This window comes from Ranitomeya imitator, chromosome 4 (assembly GCF_032444005.1).
Source record: "Ranitomeya imitator isolate aRanImi1 chromosome 4, aRanImi1.pri, whole genome shotgun sequence".
NCBI classification, from domain to species: domain Eukaryota; kingdom Metazoa; phylum Chordata; class Amphibia; order Anura; family Dendrobatidae; genus Ranitomeya; species Ranitomeya imitator.
The window spans coordinates 574993887-575012516 of record NC_091285.1 but is presented as its reverse complement, the minus strand read 5'-3'; the positions used below and the strand labels follow the sequence as shown (position 1 = coordinate 575012516).

General features: G+C 42.7%; 1 protein-coding gene across 1 annotated transcript in view; it reads right to left on the bottom strand.

Moving 5' to 3' along the window:
• Nucleotides 1-8752: 8752 nt before the first annotated feature.
• LOC138676769 (gonadotropin-releasing hormone II receptor-like) overlaps nt 8753-18630 on the bottom strand; it is a 199031-nt gene continuing 189153 nt past the window's right edge. The window contains exon 5 of the mRNA XM_069766354.1: nt 8753-10842. Coding sequence (XP_069622455.1) covers nt 10439-10842 — 404 coding nt within the window. The 3' untranslated portion in view covers nt 8753-10438. The remainder of the gene's footprint in view (nt 10843-18630) is intronic.

The following is an 18630-nucleotide window of genomic DNA, read 5'->3' as shown; positions in this document are numbered from 1 at the left end:
ATGATCTGGTAGAAGGTTTACACAGTAAAATATTGATATTTGCAGATGATACAAAACTATGTAAAGCAGTTAATACAAGAGAAGATAGTATTCTGCTACAGATGGATCTGGATAAGTTGGAAACTTGGGCTGAAAGGTGGCAGATGAGGTTTAACAATGATAAATGTAAGGTTATACACATGGGAAGAAGGAATCAATATCACCATTACACACTGAATGGGAAACCACTGGGTAAATCTGACAGGGAGAAGGACTTGGGGATCCTAGTTAATGATAAACTTACCTGGAGCAGCCAGTGCCAGGCAGCAGCTGCCAAGGCAAACAGGATCATGGGGTGCATTAAAAGAGGTCTGGATACACATGATGAGAGCATTATACTGCCTCTGTACAAATCCCTAGTTAGACCGCACATGGAGTACTGTGTCCAGTTTTGGGCACCGGTGCTCAGGAAGGATATAATGGAACTAGAGAGAGTACAAAGGAGGGCAACAAAATTAATAAAGGGGATGGGAGAACTACAATACCCAGATAGATTAGCGAAATTGGGATTATTTAGTCTAGAAAAAAGACGACTGAGGGGCGATCTAATAACCATGTATAAGTATATAAGGGGACAATACAAATATCTCGCTGAGGATCTTTTTATACCAAGGAAGGTGACGGGCACAAGGGGGCATTCTTTGCGTCTGGAGGAGAGAAGGTTTTTCCACCAACATAGAAGAGGATTCTTTACTGTTAGGGCAGAGAGAATCTGGAATTGCTTGCCTGAGGAGGTGGTGATGGCGAACTCAGTCGAGGGGTTCAAGAGAGGCCTGGATGTCTTCCTGGAGCAGAACAATATTGTATCATACAATTATTAGGTTCTGTAGAAGGACGTAGATCTGGGGATTTATTATGATGGAATATAGGCTGAACTGGATGGACAAATGTCTTTTTTCGGCCTTACTAACTATGTTACTATGTTACTATGTTATGTATTTCTCATTTTGGAGTTTCCTGTGCAGATTCATTCATTTTATATTTTGATATATTGGAATTCTACAAATTTGATGGTACCAAATATGTTATTGTTAAATTTCTTTACTATAAAAGAAGAATGATACAGATTTTTAATTTTTATTCTTAAGAAATTGTTTTACTTTATTTTTAGTCCCTTTAGAGAACTTGAACTTGTGATCATCTAATTGCTTGTTTTATATTCTGCATTACAATTGTATTGCAGTGCGTAGACAAAATTTTTTTTCTTATGAAGCCCATCCACAAGCTGAGCTTCACATGAAGATAACGATGGCAGCTGTAACAGCCATAACACATCAATAGGTTCCCGGATGCTATGACAACTCATTGGACCCCTTCAATTGCGGTGGTCCGATGGAAATTAGTTCCTGCTAGTACTGGTGATCACATGTTTACAGCCCACTGTCAGTGACATTTAAATGGTAAAACAGCAGCAAACAGAGCGAGCTCTGGCTGCTGCTGTTGCAGTAAAATATTCATTGTATGACACAGCCACCATCTGCTGGTTATGATGTGAACCAGAATATAGCATCGAGAAGGGATTGGTGTCTCTTAATAAAAATCCCAGGCAGTGGTATGATAAGGTACGGCAAAATGTTTCAGTCACATAAGACAACATTCATCAGTTACTATGGGAATACATGATAATGCAAAATATAACACTCAAAAGAAAGGGAGAAATAAGTTAAATAATGCAAATAAAGTATATGCAAATATTTCATGGCGACATAGTGAAGATAGAAGTATATATAAAAAATACGAAGATAGATGAAGGCACAGTTAAGGTTAATGATAGGCACTGTGAGGCATGACATACCGTACTTAGAGCCATAGTGGAATAAACAGTTACAACCAGAAGGTTGAATGATATTGTCGAAGTTAATACCTAAAATATAATGAAGATAAGTGCATGTGATGAACAGGTAGCTACAGGTCATGAGTGCGGTACAGAAAGGGTTAAAGACATACCCGTAGGCTGCATCTGTAAAAGCTTTTTGCCCAGATTGAACTTGCTTCAGATTTATCACCTACGGGTATGTCTTTAACCAGGGGCGGACACAGACAGCTTGGCGCCCCTGTGCAGAAAATGTGTCTGGCCCCCCCCCCCCTCCTTTTAAGGTGACAAATATATATATATATATATATACACACAAACACACACACACACACACTAAGGGACTGTGCTATACATAAGTGAGTACACTTTATACTAAGGGACTGGGTTAGGCATAATAATCGACAATAACATCTTCCTCCACCTTCCCCTGTTCCTAAATCCATTATAAATCCCCCTTCCTCCCATCCCAATCCCCCACACCCCTCATTGTCCTCCTCCCCCTCGCATTCCATTATTACCCTCTCCCCCACCCCCATTATTGCTTTCTCCTCACCACCCCATTATTGCCCATTCCACCACCTCTATCATTGCCTCCTCCCCATCACCCCATCATTGCCCTTTCCACTGCCACCATCATTGCCTTTTCCCCCACCACACCATCATTACCCATTCCACCACCTCCATCATGTCCTCCTCCCCCACCACCCCCATTATTGCCCATTCACAACCTCCATCATTTCCTCCTCCCCCACCACCCCCATTATTGCCCATTCACAACCTCCATCATTTCCTCCCTCACCAACCCTATCATTGCCCTCTTTGTCAACCCAATCATTGCCTTCTGCCCCATCATTGCCCTCAATCCAATCACTGCCTTCTGCCCCATCACCCCCATCATTGCAATCTCCTCCACCTACACACAGACACACAGCACCATTCACCTCTCTGCACACACACACACACACACACACACACACACACACACACACACACACAGCACCAGTCACCTCTATGCATACACACACCACCATTCACTTCTCTGCACACACACACACACACACACAGCACCAGTCACCTTTCTGCACACACACACACCACCATTCACCTCTCTGCACACACACACAGCACCAGTCACCTCTCTGCAAACACACACCTCACCAAACGGTATCCCAAATCGCACCATCGCCGGCAGCTTCCTGTCTCGCACAGTCGCCGTGCTGAATGATGATGTCATTCAGCCGCTGCTGTGCGAGTCATAACAGCTCCAGATCCAACCTGGCGGGCATGCTTTGACTTCTGCTTCCTCGGGTATATGGCGCCAGCTTGTGCTCTGTCCCCCAGTTATACAGCAGACATCTCGTCCTCATTGCTTCATATCCATACACCCCCCACCTCGGGGACGGACGACGCTCCTCACCTACACTGGACTGCGCGGCTGGCCCCTGGGGGCCCCAATTGTGCTTGTGGTTGCCATGGTGTCGGGAGCAGCCACGCAAACGGGCCTCTGAATTTCCTGGGATCTTGCGGCCCCACCCCCCACAATATGCAGAGGATTGTGGGAGGATCGTTCAGTCAGCACTCGCACTGCAGCAAGAAAGGCAGGAAGTGAGAGTGAAATGGATCAATTCCCTGCAGCTCTGCTCCCATTTTCTGTTGCAGGCAGCGGAGTGCAGGGATTGCTCCCTAGCCGCTGCACATGAGAGCAATCTGGCCAGGGGCACCTCGGGGCCGGATAAACTGGCCAGATTGCCCTTATTATTAGCTGCCCTGCAGGGGCCCCCTGGAGCCTCGGGGCCCCGGTACAGCCGCACTGGTTGAAGCGGCGGTATGTCCGCCCATGTCTTTAACCTTTTCTGTACCGTGCTCGTGACCTGTAGCTACCTGTTCATCACATGCACCTATCTTCATTATATTTTAGGTATTAACTTCGACAATATCATTCAACCTTCTGGTTGTAACTGTTTATTCCACTATGGCTCTAAGTACGGTATGTCATGCCTCACAGTGCCTATCATTAACCTTAACTGTGCCTTGATCTATCTTCTTCTTTTTTATGTATACTTCTATTTTCACTATGTCGCCATGAAATATTTGTATATACTTTATTTGCATTATTTTACTTATTTCTCCCTTTCTTTTGAGTGTTATATTTTGCATTATCATGTATTTCCACAGTAACTGATGAAGGTCGTCTTATGTGACCGAAACATTTTGCCGTACCTTATCATACCACTGCCTGGGAGTGAATAAATCACTTGCATATTATTCCGATAGATTGTAAGCTTGCGAGCAGGGCCCTCACTCCTCTTGGTATCTATTTTGAACTGTGTTTTTGTTATGCTGAAATGTCTATTGTCTGTACAAATCCCCTCTATAATTTGTAAAGCGCCGCGGAATATGTTTGTGCTATATAAATAAAATTATTATTATTATTTCTAAGTTGAGTGCCAGGTTCTTTTTATTATATATCACCTCTCCCTGCCCCGATGATTAGAAGTACATGGCTGCAGGGAGGATAGAAGTTAATTTTCTCCCTGTAGCCGCTCTTCTCAGCCAGGCATTATTTTAATGCTATTGACAGTACCTGCAAATTAACCATATATCTATAGCTAAATGGTGTTTTTAGACATGACAAGTTCCCTTTAACCCCTTAATCCCATAAGACGTACTATCCCGTCCAGGTGACCTGGGACTTAATTCCCAGTGACGGGATAGTACGTCATATGCGATCGGCCGCGCTCACGGGGGGAGCGCGGCCGATCGCGGCCGGGTGTCAGCTGCCTATCGCAGCTGACATCCGGCACTATGTGCCAGGAGTGGTCACGGACCGCTCCCGGCACATTAACCCCCGGCACACCGCGATCAAAGATGATCGCGGTGTGCCGGCGGTGCAGGGAGGCATCGCGCAGGGAGGGGACTCCCTGCGGGCTTCCCTGAGACGATCGGTACATGGTGATGTGCTCACCGTGTACCGAACGTCTTCTCCCTGCAGTCCCCGGATCCAAAATGGCCGCCGGGCTGCATCCGGGTCCTGCAGGGAGCACTTCCGGGTCAGGATCAGGCTGCAGCTGCAGCTCTAATCCTGCCCGGCTGTATGTCAGATCACCGATCTGATAGAGTGCTGTGCACACTGTCAGATCGGTGATCTGTGATGTCCCCCCCGGGACAAAGTGAAAAAGTAAAAAAAAAAATTTCCACACGTGTAAAAAAAAAAAAAATTCCTAAATAAAGAAGAAAAAAAAAATATATTATTCCCATAAATACATTTCTTTATCTAAAAAAAAAACAAAAAAACAATAAAAGTGCACATATTTAGTATCGCCGCGTCCGTAACGACCCGACCTATAATACTGGCCCACTAGTTAACCCCTTCAGTGAACACCGTAAGAAAAAAAAAAAAAAACGAGCCAAAAAACAACGCTTTATTATCATAACGCTGAACATAAAGTGGAATAACACGCGATCAAAAAGACGGATATAAATAACCATGGTATCTCTGAAAATGTCATCTTGTCCCGCAAAAAACGAGCTGCCATACAGCATCATAACCAAAAAAATAAAAAAGTTATAGTCCTCAGAATAAAGCGATGCCAAAATAATTATTTTTTCTATAAAATAGCTTTTATCGTATAAAAGCGCCAAAACATAAAAAAAAAGATATAAATGAGGTATCGCTGTAATCGTACTGACCCGAAGAATAAAACTGCTTCATCAATTTTACCAAACGCGGAACGGTATATAAACGCCTCCCCCAAAAGAAATTCATGAATAGCTGGTTTTTGGTCATTCTGCCTCACAAAAAATCGGAATAAAAAGCGATCAAAAACTGTCACGTGTCCGAAAATGTAACCGATAAAAACGTCAACTCGTCCCGCAAAAAACAAGACCTCACATGACTCTGTGGACCAAAATATGGAAAAATTATAGGTCTCAAAATGTGGAGATGCAAAAACTTTTTTGCTATAAAAAGCGTCTTTTAGTGTGTGACGGCTGCCAATCATAAAAATCCGATATAAAAAACGCTATAAAAGTAAATCAAACCCCCCTTCACCACCCCCTTAGTTAGGCTAGGTTCACATTGCGTTAATGGGTTAACGCTAACGGACAGCGTTGCATGGCGAAAATGTCACAATTAACGCCGTGCAACGGGTCCGTTAGCACACCCATTGACAGCAATGTGATTTTCGGGTGTAGCGCATCGCTAGAGCGTGCCATTTTCGGCTCGCGCTAGCAAGGTGCCGTTCTTTTGTGGCGCGCCTCGAACGCTGCTTGCAGCGTCCGCGGCGCGCCCGAGGTCCGATCCCCGATCTTCCAGAGCGGGGACGTTAACGTGACCACTAAACACGACACCTAAAAAGACATTGCGTTAGCGCAATCCGCTAGCGCTAAACGGATTTCCCTAACGCAATGTGAACCTAGCCTTAGGGAAAAATAATAAAATTTAAAAAAAATGTATTTATTTCCATTTTCCCATTAGGGTTAGGGCTAGGGTTAGGGCTAGGGTTAGGGTTTGGATTACATTTACGGTTGGGATTAGGGTTGGGATTAGAATTAGGGGTGTGTCAGGGTTAGGTGTGTGGTTAGGGTTACAGTTGGGATTAGGGTTAGGGGTGTGTCTGGGTTAGAGGTGTGGTTAGGGTTACAGTTGGGATTAGGGTTAGGGGTGCGTTTGGATTAGGGTTTCATTTATAATTGGGGGGTTTCCTCTGTTTAGGCACATCAGGGGCTCTCCAAACGCGACATGGCGTCCGATCTCAATTCCAGCCAATTCTGCATTGAAAAAGTAAAACAGTGCTCCTTCACTTCCGAGCTCTCCCGTGCGCCCAAACAGGGGTTTACCCCAACATATGGGGTATCATCGTATTCGAGACAAATTGGACAACAACTTTTTGGGTCCAAGTTCTCTTGTTATCCTTGGGAAAATAAAAATTTGGGGGGCTAAAAATCATTTTTGTGGGAAAAAAAAGGATTTTTTATTTTCACGGCTCTGCGTTGTAAACTGTAGTGAAACACCAGGGGGTTCAAAGTTTTCACAACACATCTAGATAAGTTCCGTGGGAGGTCTAGTTTCCAATATGAGGTCACTTGTGGGGGGTTTGTACTGTTTGGGTACATCAGGGGCTCTGCAAATGCAACGTGACTCCTGCAGACCAATCCATCTAAGTCTGCATTCCAAATGGCGCTCCTTCCCTTCCGAGCTCTGCCATGCGCCCAAACAGTGGTTCCCCCCCCACATATGGGGTATCAGCGTACTCAGGACAAATTGGACAACAACTTTTGGGGTCCAATTTATTCTGTTACCCTTGTAAAAATACAAAGCTGGGGGCCAAAAAAATCATTTTTGTGAAAAAAAGAATTTTTATTTTCACGGCTCTGCGTTATAAACTGTAGTGAAACACTTAGGGGTTCAAAGTTCTCACAACACATCTAGATAAGTTCCTTGGGAGGTCTAGTTTCTAATATGGGGTCACTTGTGGGGGGTTTGTACTGTTTGGGTACATCAGGGGCTCTGCAAATGCAACGTGACTCCTGCAGACCAATCCATCTAAGTCTGCATTCCAAATGGCGCTCCTTCCCTTCCGAGCTCTGCCATGCGCCCAAACAGTGGTTCCCCCCCACATATTGGGTATCAGCGTACTCAGGACAAATTGGACAACAACTTTTGGGGTCCAATTTATTCTGTTACCCTTGTGAAAATACAAAACTGGGGGGCTAAAAAATAATTTTTGCGAAATTTTTTTTTTTTATTTTAACGGCTCTGCATTATAAACTGTAGTGAAACACTTGGAGGATCAAAGCTCTCAAAACACATCTAGATAAGTTCCTTAGGGGGTCTAGTTTCCAAAATGGTGTCACTTGTGGGGGGTTATAATGTTTAGGCACATCAGGGGCTCTCCAAACCAACATGGCGTCCCATCTTAATTCCAGTCAATTTTGCATTGAAAAGTCAAATGGCGCTCCTTCCCTTCCGAGCTCTGCTATGCGCCCAAAAAGTGGTTTACCCCCACATATGGGGTATCGTCGCACTCAGGACAAATTGCACAACAACTTTTGTGGTCTAATTTCTTCTCTTACCCTTGGGAAAATAAAAAATTGGGGGCGAAAAGATCATTTTTGTGAAAAAATAAGATTTTTTATTTTTACGGCTCTGCATTATAAACTTCTGTGAAGCACTTGTTGGGTCAAAGTGCTCACCACACATCTAGATAAGTTCCTTAAGGGGTCTACTTTTCAAAATGGTGTCACTTGTGAGGGGTTCCAATGTTTAGGCACATCAGGGGCTCTCCAAACGCAACATGGCGTCCCATCTCAATTCCAGTCAATTTTGCATTGAAAAGTCAAATGGCGCTCCATTCCTTCCGAGCTCTGTCATGCGCCCAAACAGTGGTTTACCCCCACATATGGGGTATCAGCGTACTCAGGACAAATTGCACAACAACTTTTGTGGTCTAATTTCTTCTCTTACCCTTGGGAAAATAAAAAATTGGTGGCGAAAAGATCATTTTTGTGAAAAAATATGATTTTTTATTTTTACGGCTCTGCATTATAAACTTCTGTGAAGCACTTGTTGGGTCAAAGTGCTCACCACACCTCTAGATAAGTTCCTTAAGGGGTCTACTTTCCAAAATGGTGTCACTTGTGGGGATTTCAATGTTTAGGCACATCAGGGGCTCTCCAAACGCAACATGGCATCTCATCTCAATTCCAGTCAATTTTGCATTGAAAAGTAAAATGGCGCTCCTTCCCTTCCGAGCTCTGCCATACACCCAAACAATGGTTTACACCCATATATAGGGTATCAGCGTACTCAGGACAAATTGGACAACAATTTTTGAGGTCCAATTTCTTCTCTTACTTTTGGGAAAATAAAAAATTGGGGGCGAAAAGATCATTATTGTGAAAAAATATGATTTTTTATTTTTACGGCTCTGCATTATAAACTTCTGTGAAGCAATTGGTGGGTCAAAGTGGTCACCACACATCTAGATAAGTTCCTTAGGGTGTCTACTTTCCAAAATGGTGTCATTTGTGGGGGGTTTCAATGTTTAGGCACATGAGGGGCTCTCCAAACGCAACATGGCGTCCCATCTCAATTCCTGTCAATTTTGCATTGAAAAGTCAAATGGCGCTCCTTTCCTTCCGAGCTCTGCCATGCGCCCAAACAGTGGTTTACCCCCACATATGGGGTATCAGCGTACTCAGTACAGATTGTACAACAACGTTTGGCATCCATTTTATCCTATTACCCTTGGTAAAATAAAACAAATTGGAGCTGAAATAAATTTTGTGTGAAAAAAAGTTAAATATTCATTTTTATTTAAACATTCCAAAAATTCCTGTGAAACCCCTGAAGGGTTAATAAACTTCTTGAATGTGGTTTTGAGCACCTTGAGGGGTGCAGTTTTTAGAATGGTGTCACGCTTGGGTATTTTCTATCATATAGACCCCTCAAAATGACTTCAAATGAGATGTGGTCCCTAAAAAAAAATGGTGTTGTAAAAATGAGAAATTGCTGGTCAACTTTTAATCCTTATAACTCCCTAACAAAAAAAAATTTTGGTTCCAAAATTGTGCTGATGTAAAGTAGACATGTGGGAAATGTTACTTATTAAGTATTTTGCGTGACATATCTCTGTGATTTAAGGGCATAAAAATTTAAAGTTGGAAAATTGCGAAATTTTCAAAATTTCCGCCAAATTTCCGTTTTTTTCACAAATAAATGCAAGTTATATCGAATAAATGTTACCACTAAAATGAAGTACAATATGTCACGAGAAAACAATGTCAGAATCGCCAAGATCCGTTGAAGCGTTCCAGAGTTATAACCTCATAAAGGGACAGTGGTCAGAATTGTAAAAATTGGCCCGGTCATTAACGTGCAAACCACCCTCGGGGCTTAAGGGGTTAAATTAATCATGTAGTCAGTAGATAAGATCGCCAGGATGAAATATCATTCCCATGGTTGTGCATTTGTAGTGTACGTGTTGTTATACATCATTTTGATTGGTTTGAAGTTGTTGTTTTACTGACTGTTGTGGTGTGCATTTATCATTTTACTTCATTTATTTACAATATAGTTTGGGCATAATGTTAAGCACAGTTCAGTTTAATAAAACCACCTGTTTGTGGTATTTCATAGCGTGCGGCAAGTTTTCTTTTTATGTACTGAAAGAACAAAGCAAAGGTATTCTTATATGTACCAATAGTATGAATACAAGTTGAAGGGAATGCTTGAAAGGTCAGAGGTATATATAGAAGCACTTCTAGAAAAATGTTCTGCATCAGAACTATCTAAATGGCTTCCAGTAATTACACTAATAGGAGTCTCAGAGAGAAAGTCGAATAATAACCCAAAATTGCAGCTCTCCACAGATGGTTCTATCTGGTATGGGTGTATTTCAAGCACATTTCTATTAAAGAGAGATGCAAAAATGGTATATGCATGAGATATGTAGGAGATGCAGGGGGCTTTTACATTTCGGAGAACAAAACATCTTTAAGTTACCCATCGGCTACCGACTGTGCGTTGTCTGCTGGATTTAATGTTGTATATGAACATCTTTAGAGACGGCAAGGTAGCCTTCAAAATATCGACTGCAGGGTTGTTCCAGCAGATGTTGGCCCATCCATAGAGGAGAAGTCTTTGATGGTCATCTCAGAGTCTGCTAGCTGCTTGCTGTTCTTTGCCCTTCTCGACAGCAGACCGCCCACTCTTCTCAGCCAATTGCGTACATCTTCTTTGAAGGATGGGGTGTACAATCCATATACAACAGGATCTGTGCATGTGTGAAGAAGGCCAAAAAGGAACAAGCTATGATGAATGTATTCAGGGGTTAAGTGGATCATTTCTGGCTGGAACCAGTACCATATTCCTAATAGATAGTAAGGAGTCCAGCAGACCACGAAGGAGACCACAATCAATAATGTCATCTTTAGTGTTTTCAGACGTGCTTTGGAGATTAGGTCATTTTTACTTCTTGCGAGCTCTGTGAATAAAAACACATTAATTATGAAGTGTTTGCAGGTCACTGACTAATTCATCCAGAGAGACTTCAACATCTTGGAATATTGGTTAAATGTTTGAATCGAAGTCCCACCATGTTTTGAATGATGAACAGAACAGCTAACAGGTGCTTAAACAAGAATTGTGTCCACACTGCATTGAAAATATAAAAGCAGATGGCAAACTGGAAGAAAATATTGTAGTGATTAGTGATTAGTTATTATTTAGATGAAAATAATCTATGACTCTTTAAGTCTTAAGCATATTTTGGCTAAAAGACAACTGGAATCTTTTAGTTCTTGCATCACTGCATTCAGCAAGCTATAACTTTTGTACTTTTGTGTCAATGTTAATGCAGCTGTTTAGGTTTTTAGGGATTTTTTTGTTTTTGCAGTAAGAGTCGTATTTCATAATGGCGCCAAATATTTTTTATATACCAGTTACCATGCTCTTTAAACAATGTGTTACCTTTATTACATACCTTGTAATCATTGCATTAATACCATATACTGTATATGTACTTTTGTTTAACACTTTTAGAAACACTTTTAAGAGAAATCAGTTTTTGTTTTTAACGTATATGCTTTTTTGTCAATAAACTTTTTACATTTTAAAAAATAAAATATTTAGTTTCAGTAGAGAACCTCACAATGTGATTAGCAGATTACTTATATTAGGCTTTAAAATGTCCCATCTCCCTATCTGAATTGAATAGTCTGTAGTCACTCTATGACTGCGATGTGCACATTGCCATGATTTCCCAGTATTTCTTGTGTGTTTGGACCGTCACGTGACCACATGGATGAGATTTGCATACCTGCAGTCACGTGCCGACTAGTCTGATCCTGCTTCTCTCAATTCATTCTATTGAAAGGGGCTTTATGAGTCTTGTCGGTATGTGACCCAAATTTGCAAATCGCATACTTGTGGTCACATGACATTGCACACTGTCATGACTCGTCAATCTGCAGTCACACAGCGCGATTACAGACTTTTCATTTCAGTGCTTGCTAAAAATCTGTACAGCCCCTTTAGTAACTGACAAGTTTGGATGAAGGGTTCCATAAAATACAAGTTTGCTTTTTTCTGTAACCCAACATATTTTGGATTCTTTCTTCAGTCTGCTGATTCCAGCATTTTTGTTTTATTCCACATTGAAAACTACAAACGAGAGTGAAAAAAATAAAGAGCAGTAAGGCAGAGCCAGCACGTAATGTCATCTATGGTATCTTCTCATGTTGGCCACAAATGGATCATCTTACATGGATGAGTCTACAAATAACTATACCACATTAACCTGAATTAGGAGAGACAGAAATAACACTTCTATACGGCTGCCTAATTAACAATGCTAAAATACAATCCTGCCACCATACACTACAAAAATAATACGCTCCACAGCCTCTTGTTTGTGTAGTACAGGGGTCCCCAACTCCAGGCCTCGAGGGCCGCCAACAGTGCAGGTTTTCAGGATTTCTTTAGTATTGCATCGGTGGTAATGTGATCATCTGCACAGGTGGTGATTCCAACACCCGTGCAATACTAAGGAAATCCTGAAAACCTGCACTGTTGGCAGCCCTCAAGGCCTGGAGTTGGGGACCACTGGTGTCGTAGATGTGACAAGTGCTAGATTTTGATTATCTGGGAGGAATTTTTCACTCATTGAAGGAACTTGCCATGTTGAAAATGCTTCTCTATTTGATGACCGATTGAGGTCATTAGGAGAGGAGCAGATTGATGGACAGTTTTGCAGTAGAGGATTAGGTTTACAGTAATAATAATAATCTTTATTTTTATATAGCGCTAACATATTCCGCAGCGCTTTACAGTTTTGCACACATTATCATCACTGTCCCTGATGGGGCTCACAATCTAGAATCCCTATCAGTATGTCTTTGGAATGTGGGAGGAAACCGGAGTGCCCGGAGGAAACCCACGCAAACACGGAGAGAACATACAAACTCTTTGCAGATGTTGTCCTGGGTGGGATTAGAACCCAGGACCCCAGCGCTGCAAGGCTGCTGTGCTAACCACTGCGCCACCGTGCTGCCCATAATACTTTATATTTCATACATTGAAACACGTTACCCATTTGGAATTAGGGGTCTAGGGGGCCATCTCAATCAATACACTGCAGCTTTTTTACATTATAATGAGTATTTCCTCAAACCTACAGTTAGGGCCAGAAATATTTGGACAGTGACACAAGTTTTGTTATTTTAGCTGTTTACAAAAACATGTTCAGAAATACAATTATATATATAATATGGGCTGAAAGTGCACACTCCCAGCTGCAATATGATAGTTTCCACATCCAAATCGGAGAAAGGGTTTAGGAATCATAGCTCTGTAATGCATAGCGTCCTCTTTTTCAAGGGACCAAAAGTAATTGGACAATGGACTCTAAGGGCTGCAATTAACTCTGAAGGCGTCTCCCTCGTTAACCTGTAATCAATGAAGTAGTTAAAAGGTCAGGGGTGGATTCCAGGTGTGTGGTTTTGCATTTGGAAGCTGTTGCTGTGAGCAGACAACATGCGGTCAAAGGAACTCTCAATTGAAGTGAAGCAGAACATCCTGAGGCTGAAAAAAAAAGAAAAAATCCATCAGAGAGATAGCAGACATGCTTGGAGTAGCAAAATCAACAGTTGGGTACATTCTGAGAAAAAAGGAATTGACTGGTGAGCTTGGGAACTCAAAAAGGCCTGGGCGTCCACGGATGACAACAGTGGTGTATGATCGCCGCATACTTAATTTGGTGAAGAAGAACCCGTTCACAACATCAACTGAAGTCCAGAACACTCTCAGTGAAGTAGGTGTATCTGTCTCTAAGTCAACAGTAAAGAGAAGACTCCATGACAGTAAATACAAAGGGTTCACATCTAGATGCAAACCATTCATCAATACCAAAAATAGACAGGCCAGAGTTAAATTTGCAGAAAAACACCTCAAGAAGCCAGCTCAGTTCTGGAAAAGTATTCTATGGACAGATGAGACAAAGATCAACCTGTACCAGAATGATGGGAAGAAAAAAGTTTGGAGAAGAAAGGGAATGGCACATGATCCAAGGCACACCACATCCTCTGTAAAACATGGTGGAGGCAACGTGATGGCATGGACATGCATGGCTTTCAATGGCACTGGGTCACTTGTGTTTATTGATGACATAAGAGCAGACAAGAGTAGCCGGATGAATTCTGAAGTGTACCGGGATATACTTTCAGCCCAGATTCAGACAAATGCTGCAAAGTTGATTGGACGGCGCTTCATAGTACAGATGGACAATGACCCCAAGCATACAGCCAAAGCTACCCAGGAGTTCATGAGTGCCAAAAAGTGGAACATTCTGCAATGGCCAAGTCAATCTCCAGATCTAAACCCAATTGAGCATGCATTTCACTTGCTCAAATCCAGACTTAAGATGGAAAGACCCACAAACAAGCAAGACCTGAAGGCTGCGGCTGTAAAGGCCTGGCAAAGCATTAAGGAGGAAACCCAGCGTTTGGGGATGTCCATGGGTTCCAGACTTAAGGCAGTGATTGCCTCCAAAGGATTTGCAACAAAATATTGAAAATAAAAATATTTTGTTTGGGTTATGTTTATTTGTCCAATTACTTTTGACCTCCTAAAATGTGGAGTGTTTGTAAAGAAATGTGTACAATTCCTACATTTTCTATCAGATATTTTTGTTCAACCCTTCAAATTAAACGTTACAATCTGCACTTGAATTCTGTTGTAGAGGTTTCATTTCAAATCCAATGTGGTGGCATGCAGAGCCCAACTCGCGAAAATTGTGTCACTGTCCAAATATTTCTGGCCCTAACTGTATATATTTTCTGCTCAGCTCGGCCGTCCAGAGATTATCAAGCATTGTTAGTTTTTTGCTGGCTACTGAAATACCTGGAGAATGGGGCTCTAGAAATCCAAAAAATGGTGTTCTGTAAAACCCTAAAACAGAGTAGAGGTGCACATGTTCGGCCTCTTCTCTTTCACTGTCAAGCGGACTACCTAAAATAGCTGAGTGCTTTGATCTGTGTTCTCTGGTAGTCCCATAGACAACAAAAGGTTGAGCATGCATTCTCATGGTTGTGGAGCCCTGTGCAAGGGATAACTTGCAATTTTGGGAAAACCCTGGTATGTCTAGGCTGGGGGTGGTGGCTTGTCCAGTAGGACATTCTTGGAGCAAAGCTAGTTAAGTTTTTAATACAAATTGCCCAAATCAAAATAATTCAGCTAAAGTAACCCCTAATTCAAATATTTACAGAGCAAAATAGAACATAAATTGTGGTGAATATCGTGAACATGTAATGATACTATCTGGCTCCACGTCCTGTCACCTATCACTGCCCCAGTGGAATCATTCTCATTATTTATTGACAGCTAAAAGCTGCAGTTCTGAACTGAAGAACTGTCATAGAAATGGCTTGTTTAGGATTACTTAGCCGTGTGCTTCCCTTAACCCCCAAAGCTTCAGAATTGCACTGCATGAAAATGTAATCGTCGTCTGCATGTGACCCTTGACTTGGCTTTACTCTAGAGATCTGAAATGCATTTCTATGCATCCAAAGCTCCGGAGAGAAGAAGACACTTTATTAGAATCCATTATCTCTCTTGTCATTTAGTTTAAAACACATAAGGTTTGCCGGCATCTTCTGAGCATGACATTAAAGCGATGTCACATGGCCAATTAGCAGCCTGATGCCAACACGACCACCCTGATGAGCCACGTGACGAGCGGGTTAAGAAGAAAGGATTTTCACGTCTATAATCCAAAACAGTACCATCTCAGTTTTTAGTACTGCTGCAATAAAACTTCCATGAAATATTTAGTATTTCTATTTGTTTGTTTATGCTCCCTGTACATATAGACATACTGTAATAAAAGAGTGTCTAAGAGGAGGAATGTTTCTACTGGTGGAGAGTGCCAACTCGGCATAAGGAGACAAATAGGCCATGAAATGCTCTTCTGGGAATTTATATATGCAAATTGCTTATTCGGAGAGCATAAGGACTAGAACTGTAGTGTCATGTTGGGAATAGCAATCGTGAAAGTAAAAATTTACCCTTTATTGAGCCACGATGGACTTTAGAGCCAGGGATAAGGCATGGCTCAATCAAATGGATAAGATCTTTGACAGTAGCACGGTTGGTGCACATTGCCCGGGGAACTCCAGCTGGGATGATAAATTCTTAAATATTAGAACTTTGCTAGACAAACGCTCGAGATTGTGGTGGAATTGCCAATATCTTGAGAAATATAAATCCAGTGCCATGATCCCTAGGGGACTGCGAGTTAGGGTCATTCCGTCATTTCATGTTGATGATTCGGGATTCATTGATAAGTGGGAGGAGGCTTGTAATTCCTGCTCGATGATATTTCTACAACTTCTGATAGATCGCAATACTGCCAGCATTAACGAGCTGGATGGTCTGATTGATTCTGCACAAGCTGATCTGAGGAGTGGGTGTCCACCCGAGAGGATTCAGCAGTTCGAGTTGGATCTGGAGAAATCGACCGATTTATTAGTCAAAAAGATCCAAGAAACCCAGATGACTAAATACTCTAGGGACTTAAAAGACTATCAACTAAAGAAAGTATATCTGTGGAGGAAACGTACTAATTTGGACCAGAGTAAAAGTATCTCGAATGCCTCTATTTCATCTATTAGTGGGCAGTCAGACTTATCTTCGACATCTGTAAATATGACTGGATCTAGAGAGGTTTCAAGATTCCGTGACCACTCTTACCACCCCTATAAGAGGAAATCTTTCTCAACCTCTACCCGCGACAATAAGGTGATTAATCTTACAAATTATCCTGTGACACAGACTGATTTAGGTCTGCTTGGTAAGGGCCTTTCGTTTGTCCCTACACCTAAATTTGACCTTTTCACTACAATCAAGGACCTACACATTTTTGCCAGGTCATTGTTGTTCAAAAGATATTTTAATACTAACCACCTTGCATCACTTTTCCCAACAGAAGAGGAACGGGAGGCCTTGAGAATACTTGAGGAGCTGGCGGTGGAACATACTGGCGATGGAGGTAAGATCCCGCCCTCTATTCGCCCTCGTTCCAGGAAGTTTCCTCCACTATCGACCTGTGCCAATATTGAGCTGTTTGTCTAGGTGGTGACGGAGGAACTTTATCAAGTTCCTAAATTTATTACCAATGACAATCTTACAGTGGAAGAGAGACACAGGTTGGAATATTTGCAGGGACTGCCAGGTGTTATAGTTAAACCTGCCGATAAGGGTGGTAATGTCGTCTTGTGGCCCAGTACTATGTATGAGAAAGAGGCATTTCGCCAGCTGGGTGATGCGACTTGCTATAAAAAATTAATGTACAACCCCCTTGCAGCGTATTGTTCCCAGCTGGATGACATCCTTGATAGGGCCCTCCAGGACGGCATTATCACCAAACAATTGGCTTCGGCACTGGTGGTCCCTGATCCGACTATGCCAACTCTGTATCTCCTTCCAAAGATACACAAGAACATCTCCTCCCCACCTGGCAGACCAATTATTTCTGGTAGAGGAAACTTCCTGGAGCATGTCAACAAATGGATTGACTTCCACCTCCAGCCCCTCGTCTCTGGCCTCTCATCGTTCCTGAGGGATACTGGTGATTTGTTGCGGAGGGTCGACGGGCTGTGTTTGGAGGGTGATACTCTTTTAGTTTCGGCAGATGTTGAGTCCCTCTACACAAATATTAAACATCAAGATGGCATTAGTGCCATTCGCTTCTTTTTAGGTACATCTTCACTATCTATTGAGATGAGGGACCTTCTGCTGGAGCTATTGGAGTTCACCCTCACGCACAATTTTTTTGTATTTAAGGGGTCCTTCTACCTACAGCTCCGGGGGACCGCCATGGGGGCGGCCTTTGCGCCGGCCTATGCCGGTCTTTTCCTGGGGCTGTGGAGAGGGACCTCTTCCTGTCGGATGAACAGGGGTTAATGGACCGCGTCCCCTTTTGGACGCGGTACATTGACGACATCTTTTTCATCTGGCAGGGCACACCCGTCGACCTTGGGCAGCTGATCCATACTTTGAACAACAATGACCTGAACATACATTTGACGTTTTGTCAGAGTGATGTCTCATTGGACTTCCTGGATGTAACCATTCGGCGGGATCAGTTTGGGGTCCTACAAACTGACATCTACAGGAAGGAGACATCAACCAATACCTTATTTTTTGCTTCATCTGGACATCTTAGGCACATGATCCGTTCCGTACCGGTGGGCCAGTTCCTCCGGTTGCGGCGGATCTGTTCCTCCGATGTGGCCTTTGAGGCTAGGGCGGATGAACTGAGACAGCATTTTGTGGCACGCGGCTATAGCCGTAGGGTAATTAAATCTGCCTATCATCGTGCTAAGCATGCTTCAAGAAATGATTTGCTCTATAGGGGAGGTGAGAGTGGGAGATCTAGGACGGATGACCAAACTAGGTTTGTCACCACATTCAGCTCGCAGTCCGGTAGGGTGCGTGCTATCCTGGAGCAGGCCTGGCCAATTCTTAGGGTGGACCCTGTTTTGAAGAAAATTGTGCCATCTAGACCATCTATGTCATTTAGATGGGCCAAAAATCTAAGGGACCACCTTGTCTCCAGCCATTACCCCGAACGCCCGTTACCCACCTTCTTAGATAGATTCAAAAGGAGTGGTGGATGTGTTCCGTGTGGTGGGTGCGTCGCCTGTCCCAACATTGACCGGTGCAACAGTTTTTCCAACTCCGATGGCACAAGGTCATTTGAGATTAGGCAGCGTAT